Raw genomic sequence first — 17753 nt, 5'->3', positions numbered from 1 at the left:
TTCCAGCTTGCAAGCAGAGGGCTCCCACTGACTTGAAAGAGAGCATCACACACAGGCAGGAGAAGCCCCCAGGAGGACCAAGCCTATTACCTTTGTTCTCATTGTCTGAAAGGGCAGAGGAGAGGGAGAGCCACAGAGGAAGCTAAGAATGGTGGGGGCAGAAAAACAAGACCAGAAGAAAAACTAACTGTTGGGCTACAAAAGAAAATCTGTGAAGACTGTAGGCCAGGGACAGTTTCTAAGGAATCATCTATCTATTCTCTGATCCCTTGATATGACCCATTCATGCATTTCTCACATTGGAATGCCTTTATCCCACACTCTATCTGTCCTTTCTGACATTTCACATTCTAATCTAAAAGCTTCATGGCAGTTCAATAGTCATTTGTAGAGCGGATTAAATTTCAAAGTTCTTATGTTGGTAGCATTCTAAAGGTAAGGTATATTCAAATGATTAACCAATAGATAATGACGTTGTGGCCAGGTGCAATGGCTCATGCCTGTAATCCCAGCACTTTGGGAGGCTGAAGCGGGAGGATCTCTTGAGGTCAGAAGTTCAAGACCAGCCTGGCCAACATGGAAAAAACCCCATCTCTACTAAAAATACAAAAAAAAAAAAAATAGGTGGGTGTCGTGATGCATGCCTGTAATCCCAGCTACTTGGGAGGCTGAGGCCGGAGAATCACTTGAACTCAGAAAGTGGAGGCTGCAGTGAGCTGAGATTGTGCCAGTGCACTCCAGCCTGGGCAACAGAGTGAGACACATCTCAAAAAAAAAAAATGATATTGTAATTGATGATACTATTTTATCACAAAATATGAAGACCTCCAAGGCTGAAGAATGGGTTTGAACAAGTACAAGTGCCATCACTGTTTTGGCGAACTCACAGTCAAGGGAATGTAAGACATCCTCTTGTGCATGAATACATGCTACTACAGTCAAATGGAAAAGCATGATAGTAGTAGTAGATGTTGCTCCAACCAGTATTCTCCCAGCAAAGGCTACTTCTCAAGACTCCTTCAGGGCACTCTGAGAAGGCATGCAAGTATACAAATTGATGTGCTAAATGGGCTTGGCTGCAAATCATGCTTTTGTGCATGGATCCAGCTGAAAGTTGTCTCTGAATCTATCAGGCCTTCCCAGGGTTCCTTGAACCAGTGCAGAGAGAGTCAGGGAACATCATGACAAGAACATGGATTCAGGGTCAATTAGACTTGGGCTCAAACTCTAGTTCCAACAACCACCTCCGTGGCCAAGTGGCTCTGGATAAGTCACATGGCCTCGCTAGGAAGAGGAGTATGAGTCCATCAGCTTTGCAAGGGGCTGACAGGATGAAATGTCCAATGTATTCCCAAGAGTCAAGCATTGTGCTGAGCTGACCTTTCCATTGCAGTGATAAACCACTCAAATCCTCTACTCCACCCTAGGCCGGGGAACAAGCAATAGAAAGTGAGAATCATTCTGAAGACATTAATATGAAATGCTTGCATATACTTAACCAAAATAGGGCCTTAATTTAAGCATCTGGAAGAGCTAAACTGCACTTCTAAAGTAAGAATTCTTAGATGTCAAACGTATTCTATTTTATGATGTGTATAATTCTGCCTCTTCTATGTTGTTAACTTGTAGAAATTGTGCACATGATTCATCTCTTCTAAAACCACACATGCTGGCCATGCACAGTGGGCCTCCCAGGGGCTGCCTCCTGCTCCAAGAGCCTTCAGTCCTGAATACATAAGAGGTAAAGGCCAAGGGCTTAGAGTTGCAGAGGCCTTAGAGCTCACCCGTCAGCCTCCTCACCGAAAATGGAGGCTTAGAGAGGGGAAGTTGCTTGCTGAAAGTCAAACAATGAAGGCCTTAGGTAAGAATGTTGAGTAAGCTGCTATAAACCAAACCTGTCCACCCCAAACCCCTGCTGCAAACAAACAAACAAACAAACAAACAAACAAAAAAAAGGCTTGCCACAGAACCTTATTCCCTGTATTTCCAATTCTGTAGTCAAACAATGTCATCAGCCCATCTGGTACTGAGTCTGCCCTTCAAGAAAGAAGTTTTACTTCAATATCACAACAGAGGGAAACCCACTAATAATGGGTTAGTGTCATTTACTATTTCCCAATATGACATAAGACCTAGTTTCTCATATGCCTGGGGTTGGCAAATCTGGGAGACTGGAAAATAAATAAATAAATCATCAAAAGAACCCTCTGAACATTGATACATGTGACATTTGCTGTCCCATGATAACAGACACCATGCTGGGACAGGAAAGTTAGCAAATCAAACATTTTAGCACATGTTTTAGAGAGTCCACTAGGCCTTCTACAAAATCAACTTCTCCATTTAAATTTCTGAGCACAATGATCTCTAATCATATTTTAAAAGGTGATAGCCTACACAGAGCATGATTTACCAACACTGAGGTGGAACTGTGTCCCTGTTTATAACTCTCCAGCTGCTAATCCTCACTGATGCCTAATTCTGGTTCCATCTCTGGGAATAAGGGAACAATCTATTTTGAATGTGCTCATTTACAGACCAGGTTGTACTGAGGCTAATTTCCAGTTCAAACGCACTTCAGGGCTTCAGAGCGGTTTTGTACCCTCAAAGGAGACTACCATCAAGACCAGAGTAGGACAGAAGCCTACAGGAGGCGTGAAATCAGGGGACCTCACGTTTTTAGGATGAGAGACATCACAGAACCTGTCTAAAGGTAGAGGGGAAGGAACCAGGGGAGGCAGCTGAATGTCCAGTTGAAATTCCAGAGGACAGAGGTTGTCATTTTCAGTGGGTAACACAGGGATGAACCCCAGAGCATTGCTAGAGAGAAGGGGAGGGGAGGTGGGAGGGGAGCCCAAAGGAAGGAGAGGTAAGGAAGGAAAGGAACGGAGAAAAGAAGGCAGGCAAAGAAAGGGCCATGTGCAGAGATATTCTGAAGGAAGTTTAGATGACATGAGGCATGGAGGGAAGGAAACGCGGATTAAAAAGGACCTCTTCACCAAACAGTTTGGAATTTTAACAGAGAAGTTCCGCTCAAACACATAATTATACATTGTAAGTATACCACTCAGTGATTGGACTTTGCTGAAAACATTTTTAATTAATGTTTTCTCTTAAGGAGCGTGCTTAATTCATGATGGAGAAGAAAGAGATCATTCCATTAGACTGATTTTTGTGGAATAACAAGTCAAAACTACTTAAATCCCAGTCTTTAACAAAGTGAGAGATATCCATGTGGGAAAAAAAAAAATCCCTGCTAGCAAAGAAAAACTCAAACCCTAAATTAGCAGGTTAATTCACAGTGTGGACATAAGAAATAGCATACTCAGTTTGATATTTGGTTGTCAACGTGAGAAAATAAAGCACACTAAATTCTATAGAATAAGCTTTTCCAACCCCAGAAATTACTAGGAACTCAATAGTTTTCTTGGCTGTAACAACTTGTAAATATCTAGAAGAGCCCAGATTTTGAAGCCCTGAGGACACTTGCTAAAACTAAGAAATTTGGCACTAGTCTTTGCACACAATTTGGGTTTTCTTTCAGAGTTGATATCTTACCAAATACAGCCATCTGTGTTCCCTCTGGGAAAGGTTCGACTGTTCTGTTGCCATTGACATGATGTTTGGCTAGAAAAAAAAAAAAAAGAAAGAAAGAAATGCAAGTTTAAGTGTAAAGTTCTAACACATACTAACACATGTCATTAAATGTGTCAATGAGCCTATTTCTCCTTTGAGTTAAAAATGCACCCCAGCTTACCCTCTGAAGAGAGCTTCAATCGTTTTGTTTTTAATCTCTGTTGCAGAAGGGCCTAGAGATCATCTAGTTCAGGTATGTCATTTTATAAATGAGCAGGCTGAGGTCTGAGCTTGTGCAGAGCTGGACAATGGGTGGCTACAGACCCAGCCCAGCCTGAAGGCTCCTGATATCCGGCCAGAGTCCCTCTTGTGCCAGGCCATTTCTAGAAAACAAGGAAAGCTCCAACTTCCAGGCTGAACTGGGGGTGGGTCCCCCTGAAGACTCCTAACAATCAGAACACTGATGCACTCGGTATTTAAAGTGAGAAGTAAAAAGGGCAAGGTACCATTGGAACCAATTTTTCGAGAAACACAATAGCAGAACATGTCATTTCACTATAACACAAGCACTGTTCACCCAGGCCAAAGATACAAGCCTTCTTAAGGGCCAGAGAGATATTCCAGTGCCTCCAACTGCTCCTTATCCCCCCCAGGTCCTTCTAACCAGTCACCCTTCCCACCCTAGTAGACATCAAGGACTCAGAAGTAATAAGTGACCAGGTTATTGTTTTCCAGCATTAACTTGATCTTACAATCCCCCAAACTGTGATCAATAGAGAATATGAGTATTCCCCATCTATGAGCATTTTTTTAATAATATCCTCAGCAAGTTTTGAATATGAGCACTTATGTGGAAAACACAAAAGACAAGGATAGCTAAGACGCTTCACACTGCATCATGGGCACAGACGCTTTGATGTAATGGGTCACACTGGATTGGCTGGGCTCAGGCAAAGGGCTCAGCACTGAAGCCAGGCTTGGAGGGGTCTAGGGAAGGATGACACGGTTCCTGCCCTCAAGGAGAGTACAGTTATCTTCAAGAAATAACAATTGCAAAAACAAACATTAAAGAAGGCATATAATTATGTGCTAAGTCCTGCCATGTGGACGGAGAGTTCTGCAGGAGTGCAGGAGATTGTAGCAGGAGAGCTGCTGGGTGGGAAGTCAGACGTGCTGCCTGAAGGCACTGCCACTCCTGGAGTCCAAAGGAGAAGTCAGGTTTGCAAAGGCGAGGGTGAGGGAGCAACTTGAGTGAGGGCCAGGAGTCATCTTCCTGGGCCAGAGAATAATCTGTCTTGGTGGAGTGGAGGTGCTATTTTGAGAAGCAATGGCAAGTAAATCTCTTAGACTGAGACCAGGTCATGGAAGATCTTGAGCACCCATCCAAACCCATGGGAACCACAGGCAGCCTCTGCAGTACTGATGCACATCTTTTAAAGCCTGAGGCTTTCAGGGTTCACTCGTTCAGGTAGCCCTTAGGGATTCCATCAGTTCCCTTCTGGGGCTTCCAGTAGTTCTGAAGTTATTGTGGCATTCCTACAAGCAGAAAGCCTGGGAAAAGGGAGGAGCTAGCCCAGGGTTCTGAGGGCACGGTGGTGAGCTCAGTGGCCTGAGAGAGGTTTGTAGCCACTAACTGGCATGATTAGCAGATGTGTGATGGAAGGTCCTAGATGTGTGACAGAAGGACCTTGTCAAGCATTCACTGATCTGGTTAGAACCACTGGTTACTGAATTCAAATAAACATGCTGAGCTTCCATGTGGAGATCAAAGATCTGCCCTTTGGTTCTTGCCTCACAGCCCTGTCAGTGGTTTGGAAAACATTTGCCTTGACCCATATCACAAGTCAGAAATCTATTCAAACTCTTTAAACCCATGAATCCCACTTGTAAGAATTTATCTTAAGAAAAAAATGCAAGAGGAAAAAAGGCGATATACATAACATTTATGAAAGTATTACCTGTATTAATAAAATCTTAAAATCAACTAAATATCCAAAAGTAGAGAAATTGCTTAGAAAATTGTCATTTATGATTTATCAAATGAATGGAATATTACCCAACATATTTTAAATGCAGCCTTGAGAGAGATATAGAAATGTGGGAAAATATTTGGGATAATGGTAAGGAAACACAACCCTATTATGTCTTCTACGTAGATTATAATGACAACTAATTAAAATACGAATATTTATGGGAAACAAATGGCAGGAGAACATAAAAATGAAAATAGAAAGACTATGCAAGACATTTATTTTTATTAATTTCCTTTGTCATTGTTAGATTCTTTTCTTATTGTCTAGGGTGAAAATGTTTGAATTCAAAAAATCAAAATTATAGATTTTTCTATTTTTTCCACAGCAGTTGGTTTCCCAGGACAATCCATTGAAGTCTGTCAATGGCCCAGCTGAAACCCACATGTTCCCAATCCAAAGTGCACCCTATCTGACATCTCCTCTGAACACCACAACACCACACAGATGTCCTCCCACCCTAAAACGGCTTCTCTGCCAGCATCCCCCACCTTTGGGAACAGGCCTGCCATGCTCCTGCTTTTTAGCTGTCCTTATCCCTTCTCTTCCCTTCACTCCCCACATCCAATCTGCCACCATAGCTAGCAACTGTCCCCTCCCAGATACCTGCAGCATCCCCCTCACTTCTTTTTTCACTACCCAAGCCTCCTTATCCCCAAGTATCATGACTCCTTTTCCTGGACTCCAACATCTGCCTTCTAACTCTTCTATATCCCATGTCCAATTCATTTTTCCCAGTGTAGCCACAATTATCTTTCCAAAGGGAAAAACATCTAATCATGTGACACAAACTCCACGACCCCTCCTCCCCTTCCAAGGCACCCCACGACTCTGAGGCCAGAGTCAAAGCTTTTCGGCACAGCCTGAAAGCACCTGCTCAGTCAGAACACCAGCATCCCTCATCCATCCACCACAGCCACCCTGGTCTCTTGGGACCAAGGGCCTTTGCTCTGCAGCACTCACCCAAGTAGCACTCTGTGCTTATGCTATTGTTTGGACAGGGACTGCATCTATCAGTAGACTGCAAGCTCAGGGAGGGCAGCGGTCATAGCTCTTTGACTCCCCATTTCCATAATCCTCTCTCAGTGTATGGACACAGAACAGGCATTTGATGAGTAATTTTTAAATTAGCGAATGAGGTAAATGGTACTAAAAAATCTCTTTAGCCATCATGAAAGATAATTTACTTGATAAGTTAAAAATATAGATACACAGTTATGTCTCACTTAACAACGGGGACACAGTCAGGGAAATCTATGTGTTGTTAGGTCATTTTGTCATTGTGCAACACAGAGTGCACTTACACAAACCTAGATGGTAGAGCCAACTACACACCTAGACTATGGCTATGTGGTATAGTCTACTACCCCTAGGCCATGACCTGTACAACATGTGACTATACTGAATACTGTAGTCAACTGTAATACAATGGTAAGTATTTGTGATCTAGATATCTATAAGCACAGAAAAGGTACAGTAAAAACACAGTATAAAAGATGTAAAAAAAAGATACACCTGTCTAGTGTATTTATGACAAATGGAACTTGCAGGACTGGAAGCTGCTCTGGGTAAGCCAATGAACGGTGAGTGGGTGTGAAGGCCCAGGCCATTACTGAACACTACCATGGACTTTATAAATATCACGCACTTAGGCTACATTCAATTTTTTTTTTAATTTTCTTTCTTCAATACTAAATTAACCTCAGCTACTGTAACTTTTTACTTTATAAACTTTTAAACTATTTTTTACTTTTCGACTCTTATAATAACACAGCTTAAAACACAAGCACATTGTGCAAGTATACGAAAATATTTTTATATCTTTATAAGCTCTTCCTATTTTTAAAATTTTCATATTTTACTTTTTAAAATTTTCTGTTGAAAACGAAGACACAAATGCACACACTCGCCTAAGCCCGATCAGAATCATTAATATCACTGTCTTCCACCCTCCACATCCTGTCCCACTGGAAGGTCTTCAGGGGCAATAACACACTTGGAGCTGTCATCTCCTATGGTAGCAACGTCTTCTTCTGGACACCTCCTGAAGTACCGGCCTCAGGCTATTTTACAGTTTTTTATTACTGCAGGAGCACACTCTAAAATAATGACTGAAAGTATATAGTCATCTATGATCATTATCAATTATATACTGTACATTATCAAATGTGCTGAACTTTTCTATGACTAGCAGTGCAGTAGGTTGTTTACAACAGTATCTCTTCATGCCTCTGTGTCCTCATCTGTAAGAGTTTCTTCATTGTAAGTTTCCTCATTTGTACTTACCTCATGGGGTGTTTTGAGAATTAAATACAAAAAGCACTCAGAATGGTGTCCAGTACATAACAATCTCTATATAACAGTTAGGCTGGTATTATCACCTGTGTGTGAAGTTTACTTTCTAACAGGTCTGTTTCAGGAATGGCAAATACACATTAGTCACCTCCTCTCCACGACCATAATCATGGCAGACATCACTAATCAACCACCGCACACTTTCTTGATCCTTGAATGTGACCACAGAATCTTTTCTCAACACAGTACCCATACAGTCTCTTCTCACTTAGAGGTGGCACATGTGATGAAATCACTTTGCCATTCAGGTTTAATGGATAAAAAACAAAGATAGCACAGGGGAAGAAGTCATTTTCCTTCTCATTTCTACACTGTGATAAAAACCCTCTGAAAATCCCCCACACTATATATTGCTCTAGGGATAAAAGAATAAGGGGAAATCTGAGAGCTACTTTCCATTCCATAATGAGAGAATAGCAAGTTCTTTACAACCAAGAAATGACAGCTCTATTCCTAGAAACCAAGGTGGAGTTTCTAATGACATTTTCTCATTGAAACTCTGCGAAGGCACGTATTTGGGGGCCGAAGAACCAAAGATCCTTTAAACCCTTCGTATAGGTTCAGTAAGAATTGGGGGGTGGGTGGGCTAACCTGGGAACCTAACCCACCATCTACAAATTTGTTTCAAAATCAATGGCATGTTTCACCACAGAAACAAATTTATTAAACAGAAAAGTCATTCGTTGATTGAGTCCTAACTATTGATTACCAGTAGAGTGTGAAATGGAGACAGAAGAGTCTCCAACAGGGACATCTGTTGTCCAGCCATAGCACAGTGGGTGCCTCCCATCTGGTGGGTTGGGCACATGCCCCAGCCCCTTCTCTGCTCCCAGGGGCACACACCAAAGCCACATGATCTGGGAGGACAACCTCTGCTGATGGCAGTGATGTGTCCTCCGCCAAGAAGATATGAGGACAAGAAACAAATCTTGAGAGCCCAGGGCTTGCAGAGCAGCAATTAATTAGACCAAGACTGGGTCAAAGTCAGCTTCTGGATGTTGAAGGGGATCTGCGGAACATGTTCAAAAGCTTAAGAAGATGATACTGACATTGCTTTTTATTTTGTTTTGTGAATGTCTCATGCACTTCAAATTGTTTGACTTTCTTCCCAGAAAAGGGCATAGTAAAACTGCTTGACAATGCACCCACAATAATGCAAATTCAGGCATAAACCAATCAGGGATGAGCTCCCTGTCCTGTGCTCAACCGGAGATGCCTATAATTCATATCCTCTGGGTAAGGAGGGTGCAGAAAGCAGTGGGGACTGGGTGACCAGGGGATACCACCTAACTGGAGATTCCAGGAACAGCAGCTACCATCTTGGAGGTCCTGGTTAGCCACTAGACACAAAATCATCTCAGGACTGGAAGAGTCTTGGATCAGACTAAACTCTCAGAGCTGCCGGTCAGCAAGAAGTACAAGCTAATCAGGTCATGTTATTAACCCCATGCCAACCCAACCCATACCACATGCTCCTACGAGGTCTGGACTGACTTATCAAGTGTTTCTACTGACCAATCCAGTTGCTACTGCACCAATCAGCCGAGAGGAGGGTCACGGTGGGGCTGGAATAAAGTGCATTTATCTCAGTAATATGGTAATAAAAATTTGTCAACCCCCCAACAAAATATGATCTCACAGTCTCTCTTGTTATCTGTTTCTTTGTGGCTCCTTCTCCAGGTCACAAAGTCATGGTGGTTCAGGATACAAGTCAGATAGGAATTAAGTAAGGTCCCTATGTGACCCACAAGCCCTGGCCTCAGATCAGCCACTCCCATCTCTGCAGCAGGCCCCTCGAGGACACTGAGCATTTTGGGCCCTGATCCTGCCCAGGTCCTCTCCACAGATGCTAAGGATAAGGTGGCTGTCTCAAATCTGGGGCAGGGGCTCTGAGAGATGACAGAGTCACGCCTCTAGTCATACATGCCCAGGAGAACTGAGGTTCTGTTGTGTTTGTCCCTCCCAGCTCCTACAGTGTGCAATATGGTGTTTTAAGGTGCAAGTAAACCAAGAGTGGGTTTTGTCCCCAATAGCGGCATGCTCTCTATATCAGGAGGGGCTGCATGGGGACGAACGTGGTGCTGGGCAAGTCACTGGGAGGGGCTGCTCCCCTCCCTGCCAAGCATTGCCCCCACTCATCCTGTGTCCCAGGAGGTCCCAGTGCTCCTCCCTGACCTGGAAGGCAAGCGACAACTGCCAGCTGGGACCCGTGATGAGGAGCAGCAAGGCAGGGAGTCCCCCAGGAAGGTCCCAGTGGGAATGAGGCAAATGTCCACAGCTGCTGTGGGTACCCGGAAGGCGAGACTGACTCTCCAAGCTGGAGGAGAAGGGGAAGCTCATTGCCCTCCCCCATGGTGACCAGGGACTGTATGCAAGTGGGGGGCTGCCCCCAAAACAAAAGATATGTGATGGAAAAACAGAGGACAATTGGACAACAGTGAAAAATCGCAGCACCAAAAACAAATCATGTGTCATTCAGGATTTTAGCCTCCTGCTCTGACTGCTGGCCTCCCTACAGTCAACCCCGCCCTCCACTACCATCTCTCTGCTCCCTTTGCTCCAGATGCAACAAACCAGAGATGCACCTCCCAGCTGGTAAGGGAGTGGATGCACAGCTCAGGCAACCCCCATACCTCCCAGCTCTTCCTGCAGAAGAGCAAGTCTGAGCTTCGAGAGGTCAGAACAGGATGGGCAGAACAGGCCAGACTGAAAGCCCAGCCTGCACAGTAACCCGTCTTGGTGAGGCATAAGCTGGTACCTAGCGTTGGGTCATTTGACTCATGTTTTCATTCACTGGCAAGGATGTTCTCTGCATTGATATGTGCCAGGAGTTATAGTGTTGTGGGGCAAAGATAAATTTCATAGACGCTACACTCAAGGACCTCCATTTCATTGACAGCTTATTAAGAAAAATCCTAAGAGAGGATTTTTAGCCCAAGGAGTGAGCAAATAAGGATGAGGATACATTTTTAAAAGAATAAAGTATTATGCAAATAGAGGGCCTTCTTCCTTCTGATGATTTGCCTGCTGCATTTCCTGAAGTCTACTCAGTGCACAAGCCCACGAGTGTGACCACAAGCCTACAATGGCAAAGCTGAATGGAGATGTCCCAACCACAAGCCCCTTTTTATTCATTAAAAAAATTGGCGGGCAGATAGCAGAGTCAAGAGAGCGATACCATCCTGGCCAACATGGTGAAACACCATCTCTACTAAAAATACAAAAATGAGCTGGGCATGGTGGCGTAGATTTGTAGTCCCAGCTACTTGGGAGGCTGAGGCAGGAGAATCACTTGAACGCAGGAGGTGGAGGTTGCAGTGGGCCAAGATCGCGCCATTGCACTCCAGCCTGGGTGACAGAGCGAGACTACGTCTCAAAAAACAAAAAAAAAAACCTGGCCTAAGGTGAGCCTACCATGCCACCATTCCCTGAGGCTGCAGATTGTCAGGGGAGTGAAGAAAGGTGATCACAGGGATCCCCCATTAGAGTGCAAGAGGAAGCCAGCGGCCCTAGAAGCCAGCATGGAGACCATCTCTCCAGGCTCCCCAAAGCAGGCATCCATGATTCTGCAAAAGACAAAGGTTGCATCACCAAAGAAAAAGGGAGGAATGATGGGAACTGATATTACGCAGATAAATTGTTAATTATATAAATACACAACAGATGTTCAGTCACACAAGAGAGACTAGCTTTGATTCGTGCAAACAGCAAAACTTGCAAAAACAATGCTAAGCACCGACAAGGCTTCAGTGAGACAAGCTTTCTCCTACACTGCTCATGGAGCATGAAACGCTACAGTCTATTTGGAAAGCAGTCTAACAATAGGTACCAAGAATGCCAAAAGCCAGCCTGGGCAACATAGCGAGACCCCCATCTCTACAAAAAATAAATAAGTTAGGCAGGCATGGTGGTGTGCACCTGTGATCCCAGCTACTAGGGAGGCTGAGCCAGGAGAAACATTTGAGGCCGGTAGTTAGAAGCCGCAGTGAGTTATGACTGTCCCGTTGCACTCCAGCCTGGGTGACAGAGGAGACCCTGCCACAACGACCACCAGCAACAAAGAATGTCAAAAGCATTTCCACCCTTCGACCTAGTCACTGCAGTTATAAATAGCTACTGTAGGAGATAATCAGAATAGGGATAAAGATTTCCAAAGATGTTTACAACAGAACTGTTGATAATACCGAAAAGCTGTAAATAAGCTGAATGACCCCATAAATGGAGAATAAAATTGTGACACCGTTCTAAGATAACAGTATTATATGGTAACTTTTAAAGTATGACCATAAATAATTTTTTCCTGGCATCAGGAAATAGTAATAATACATATGGAGTTAAGTGGGGGAAAAGTGAGATCCAAAAAAATAAAGTAGGCCGGGCGCGGTGGCTCAAGCCTGTAATCCCAGCACTTTGGGAGGCCGAGACGGGCGGATCACAAGGTCAGGAGACCGAGACCATCCTGGCTAACACGGCGAAACCCCATCTCTACTAAAAACACAAAAAATTAGCCGGGCGAGGTGGCGGCGCCTGTGGTCCCAGCTACTCGGGAGGCTGAGGCAGGAGAATGGCGGGAACCCGGGAGGCGGAGCTTGCAGTGAGCTGAGATCTGGCCACTGCACTCCAGCCTGGGCGACAGAGCGAGACTCCGTCTCAAAAAAAAAAAAAAAAAAAAAAAAATAAAGTATCTTCCTCAAGTAAAGAACAAAGTCAAGGAAGATGACCAGAAGGAAGCATGGTGATGCAGTAGTCATGGCTGATTTAGATGCTGGTTTATGGGTGATTTTCCTTCCTTCTTTATACCTTTATATGTTCCCAAATTTTTCTTAAGCAAATATTTATCTGCTAATCAGTAAATTATCAAAAAAAGAAAAAAAACTGAAAGCAACACTTGAAAACAAGGAAAGTTACCCCCTAGTGGGTGTATTTTGGAAGCTGTAAAACACTACGTGTTTTCTTCTAAGTCCCACTCCTCTGTTTTCTTTGAGTAGGAAAGGGAAACAGAAAGCAGTCACCCTCTCTTCCATGACAATAACCCACGACTGGCTGCTTGCCTGCTTCATCACAGGAGGGCGCAGCAGAGCCCTTTTCTTCCCAGGGTTGTGGGCACCTTGACCTTTCCTGGCTCCCTAGCTAAGAAACGGTCCCAAGTGACGCACACTCAAGCTGTTCAGGGACTTCCAGAATAAACCAAACCAGCTGTAGTACTGGTCTCTGACATCTTCCCTGGTCAGGGCCAAGTCATTGTCCCTGTCTTGGGGAGGGCTCCTGAGCAAGCTTATCAACTCCCAGATGGGCATGTGTAGGAAGGACCGATGGACGTTGGCCGAGAGACCTGGGAACTCATATCTGCTCCATCAAGGCCTGGGGATCTGCATTCTAGCCAAATCCCATCGCAGTTAGAATGTGGTTCCTGAACACTGGTATTTGCACAGTGCTTACTGCTGGTGATACAGAGAGAAAGACAGCCCTGGCCCTCTCTCCAGCCTTCGCCAACCTGCAATGCCCTGAGCCACTTCTTAGGGCTGCTGATCAGACACATCAACATGAGCCTCTGTGTTGACAGCACTGCCTGTAGCTCTCAAAGCATCCTGCACCTCCGGCAAGCACCAGACTAGCCTGAGTTCCCAACACAAGTACTCCATCATCATTAATTCCATTTTTAGAAGAAATCCATTTTCACTTTTGTAATACTTTTATTAATTGCCACATTTAAGTACCATGTCTAACTTAGGCATCTGTGATAAGCATACAATATTACATTAATCGACGGAAATTTTCCACCTGACTTTTATGAAATCTCACCACCACTATTAACACAAGTAATTCCTAATGACTACCAAAATTAGATAATCTTGAGAATATAAATGACAATGAAAATAAGGTTATTTTAAGAATTAAAATCTATATTTCAGCCTGATGCCTGTGACATCCTTGTGAATAACAACGTTGAAAGTAAGTGTACTGAAATACATGGCTATAGACCAAAAGGAATTTCTTTTGTACTAAGACATGTGTTTCCAATTGAGTCTAAAACATATTTTAGATTTTGAAGATGATGTTAAACACATCTATAAACAGTCATATACAAATCATACTTATTATTCTTGTTTAAAAAGGTACTGTCCTGGCCAGGTACAGTGGCTCATGCCTGTAATCCCAGCACTCTGAGAGGCCAAGGTGGGTGGATTACTTGAGGTCAAGAGATCGAGACCATCCTGGTCAACGTGGTGAAATCCTGTCTCTACTAAAAATACAAAAAAAACAAAAAACAATTAGCCGGGCATGGTGGTGCATCCCTGTAATCCCAGTTACTCGGGAGGGTGAGGCAGGAGAACGGCTTAAACCCAGTGAGTCGAGATTGCACCACTGCCCTCCAGCCTGGGTGACACAGCGAGACTCTGTCTCAAAAAATAAAAATAAATAAATACATTTTTTAAAAAAGGCACTGTCCTTCAAAGATGTGTAGGGGCCTCGCTTCCTGACCCATAGAAGCGGCAAAGTTATTTCCTTCCTCCCCAGCATCTGTCCGTGCTGGTTTTGCCACATTAAAATCATCAGTGTTATACAGAGTCCCCAGGTACTATGGATGTAATTAAGGCATGAGGTCCACCGAGGAACTTGCTCATCCTATCACCCAAGTCATACTGTCACTCTGGAGCCCAACGTGTGCCTCTGAAACACCATTAAATCTGTTTCTACAAGCAGTCCTACACAACAGCACGAAGAGAACCTGGCGCACGGTTCTAGAGAAGCTCCACCGTACACAGCACATCTCTCTTCCTTGTGAACATGTCAGCGGCCTTAAGCATGTACCACACTGTCCCTTGAAGGCACACCGTATGCCTGGAGGTTACAGGAAGCACTGTCAGCTGTCAGAGAGCAGCTGATCGGGAGTGGTCCAGTGGCTCCCCTACCCCCTCCCCCTTCCCTTCCCTCCCCTCCCCTCCCCTCCCCTCCCCTCCTACAGTGATAAATGATCAGGCCTCATGCTCAGCTGAGCCTGATGGGCCCACACCTCCCCTTGCAATCTGTTCCAGACCAACACTAACCTTTCACCCCTGAACACTGCCATCAGCTTTACGAAGCAGGCCTGCTGCAGGGTAAGGTCAGGCCTATTGGCTTTCTTGCTGCTATTCGTTCGTGAAAACGAATTCTGGCTTTATTTCTTGATGGAAGCTCCCCATCAAAAATGGAGCATGAACTGTGTCGTTATAAACTTTACAGCAAACTTGTCTTGATTCTCTTTTTATATTAGAGATGAAGGAGACAGCTAAATAGGTAACTTTAAGAAGAAAAGAGGAATCACTGTAGATATAAACATAGATAACAGTTTTGCTCAGGCCGGCTGGCCTCCATTAAAAACACCAGGCTTCAGGCTTCCAATTTATTAAATTATTGTCTCTTGCTGAGGGTCAGAAGAAAAAGAAGATTCTATGGGAAATAATATAGTGATAAAGAGATAGAAAATTAGGCCAGGTGCGGTGGCTCACACCTGTAATCCTAGCACTTGGGGAGGCCAATGTAGGCAAATTGCCTGAGCTGAGGAGTTCAAGACCACGCTGGGCAACATGGGGAAACCCCATCTCTACTAAAATACAAAAAATTAGCCTGGCGTGGTGGCATGCGCCTGTAGTCCCAGCTACTCAGGAGGCTGAGGCAGAAGAATTGTTTGAACCCGGGAGGCAGAGGTTGCAATGAGCCGAGATCGTGTCACTGCACTCCAGCCTGGGCGACAGAGAGAGACTCAAAAAACAAACAAACAAAAGATAGAAAATTAACATGGAACATTAACAAGGTTCATCCCAGTTGAACTTCCATAGCACAGGTTTTGCTCACAAAGACAGTCATCACAAGATTGCTTGTAAAACTACCGGTCCTAACCTTTTGCATAAAATAATCTGTGCTATGCAATAATCTGCATCTTTATAAAGAATGGGGTAACTATAGTTACAGATATGAAACTATCTACCAGCTACACAGTTAATTGAGGGAAAAATCAAAGTGCAAGAGAACAGTACAGCATTCTATTTGTTTTTAAAAACTCTTGTTATTTTTTGAACTTCTGTGTGATGTATTACTTTTTCAGAAACAGAAATAAGAAATGTTGTAAACATCCCCAGTCTTTGCTCCTGCAGTGAACACCTGGAAGCCCAGGAGCCTCTTCTCAGGGCTGAGGGCCGGGCTGGGATGTAGAAGTGGCTGGCAGCTGCAGGTAAGCAGCCCCTCAGCTCTGATCACCCTCATGCCTAAACTGCATCCAGTCCCAGGACAAATGTCAAATGTCATTTGTATTATATGGTAGCAAAACTGCAACCCAGCTTTAAAATTCCAAGTAATGTAAGTACCCTAGAAGGCCTCAAGATAGAGATATGACTCCACTTCCTCTACAAAATTGGGTTGCAGTCCCCAGAGCAATATGTTAATTGTCTTTTTTTTCTTCCTCACTCTGTGGAAATGAGGAGGCAGGAGTGCAGTAGCAGGATCTCAGCTCACTGCAACCTCCACCTCCCAGGTTCAAGCCATTTACTTGCCTCGGCCTCCCAAATAGCTGGGATTACAGGCGGCTGCCACCACACGTGGCTAGTTTTTGTACTTTTAGTAGAGACCGGCTTCACCATGTTGGCCAGGCTGGTCTCAAACTCCCGACCTCAAGTGATCCACCTGCCTCGGCTTCCCAAAGTACTGCGATTATAGGCATGAGCCACTGCGCCTGGCCTTAATTATCTTCTTTTTAAGGGGGGAAGGATTTTAAGAGGATCAACCATGCAAAATGTTGGATAGAAATAAAAGATTACTTATTTAAAAATGAAGTATTTCTGGGTTTGCCCCTTTTTTACTTTGGAGGAGAGAGGCAGAGAGTGAGACTCGTACAGCAGCATGTATTTTGCCTTTCTGGAACTTGGTGCTGTTTGAATTATTGCTACGTCCCTCTTTCCTCTCATCCTTTCTGTTCCTCTCTATCTTGCAATTTTTCTTCCATAACCGAAGAGTATTTTTAAATCTATTTTAGATGTTCACATTCTGAATTCTAAAAGCAGTTGGAATGTTATATAGTTCCCTTAAAGTATCGAGTTTTTACTATGAAGCTCTCAATTGATTTTCAATAAGTGGGTAGAATTTTTTTTAAAAATCCTGCCCTTACCAGAGATACAGCACATGTAAATCAGCTACTCTAAAATTTTCTTCTAAGGACCTGTCATTCTGAGATAGCAGACTTGGTCCCATGGCTAATTAAGGGAAGTGGGATAACCCAGCACATATTCATATTAAGAAACATAATGAACAAAATCTTCAACTTTGGTTCTACACATGACACAGACAGGCACTTGGTGGTGCTTTTCTACACTTGCCTTTCTATGAAAGATGGAGGTGAAAGAGAACATCTTAACTCAGGGAAGTCAGTGGAGATGGGAGTGGCTCTTCAAACACCCTGCTGGGTGCCTGACTTCACTACAGGATGGAGATTAGTGACAGCAGCAAGGTCTGCTTGGTTATCGTCCCTGAATACATGCTCAGTAAACACTTGCACATTCTAGCAACGGACACTTCTTTGATGGATTCTGTAATGACTGAATGCAGCTTCACTGAATAAAATGAGAGTTGTGTCTGAAAATGTCAAACACAGGGGAGACAAAGGAGGCAGCCTCACAATGAACCCACTCTGGAGCCTGCACAGTGTCTCTCAGCAGGAAGGCCATTGGCCTCCATAAAGCCATGTGCTGAAGGGGGTCTAAGGCAGGCCCAAAATGTTTCTCATGTGCTAATTCTGATCAGATGTTTTTAGAAGCACCT

General features: G+C 44.0%; 1 protein-coding gene across 7 annotated transcripts in view; it reads right to left on the bottom strand.

Annotated features, from left to right (window-relative positions):
• The window catches only part of LOC105491161 (methionine sulfoxide reductase A), a 412862-nt gene that overhangs the window by 264888 nt on the left and 130221 nt on the right, over positions 1-17753 (bottom strand). For all 7 annotated transcript variants that reach the window (XM_011757323.3, XM_011757322.3, XM_011757324.3 and 4 more), the window contains one exon: positions 3559-3627. In XM_011757323.3, the coding sequence (XP_011755625.1) occupies positions 3559-3627 (69 nt within the window). Of the gene's footprint in view, positions 1-3558; positions 3628-17753 lie in introns of those variants that run through there.

The sequence above is a fragment of the Macaca nemestrina genome, chromosome 8, assembly GCF_043159975.1.
Source record: "Macaca nemestrina isolate mMacNem1 chromosome 8, mMacNem.hap1, whole genome shotgun sequence".
Taxonomy (NCBI): domain Eukaryota; kingdom Metazoa; phylum Chordata; class Mammalia; order Primates; family Cercopithecidae; genus Macaca; species Macaca nemestrina.
This window is presented reverse-complemented; position numbering and strand designations above follow the sequence as displayed.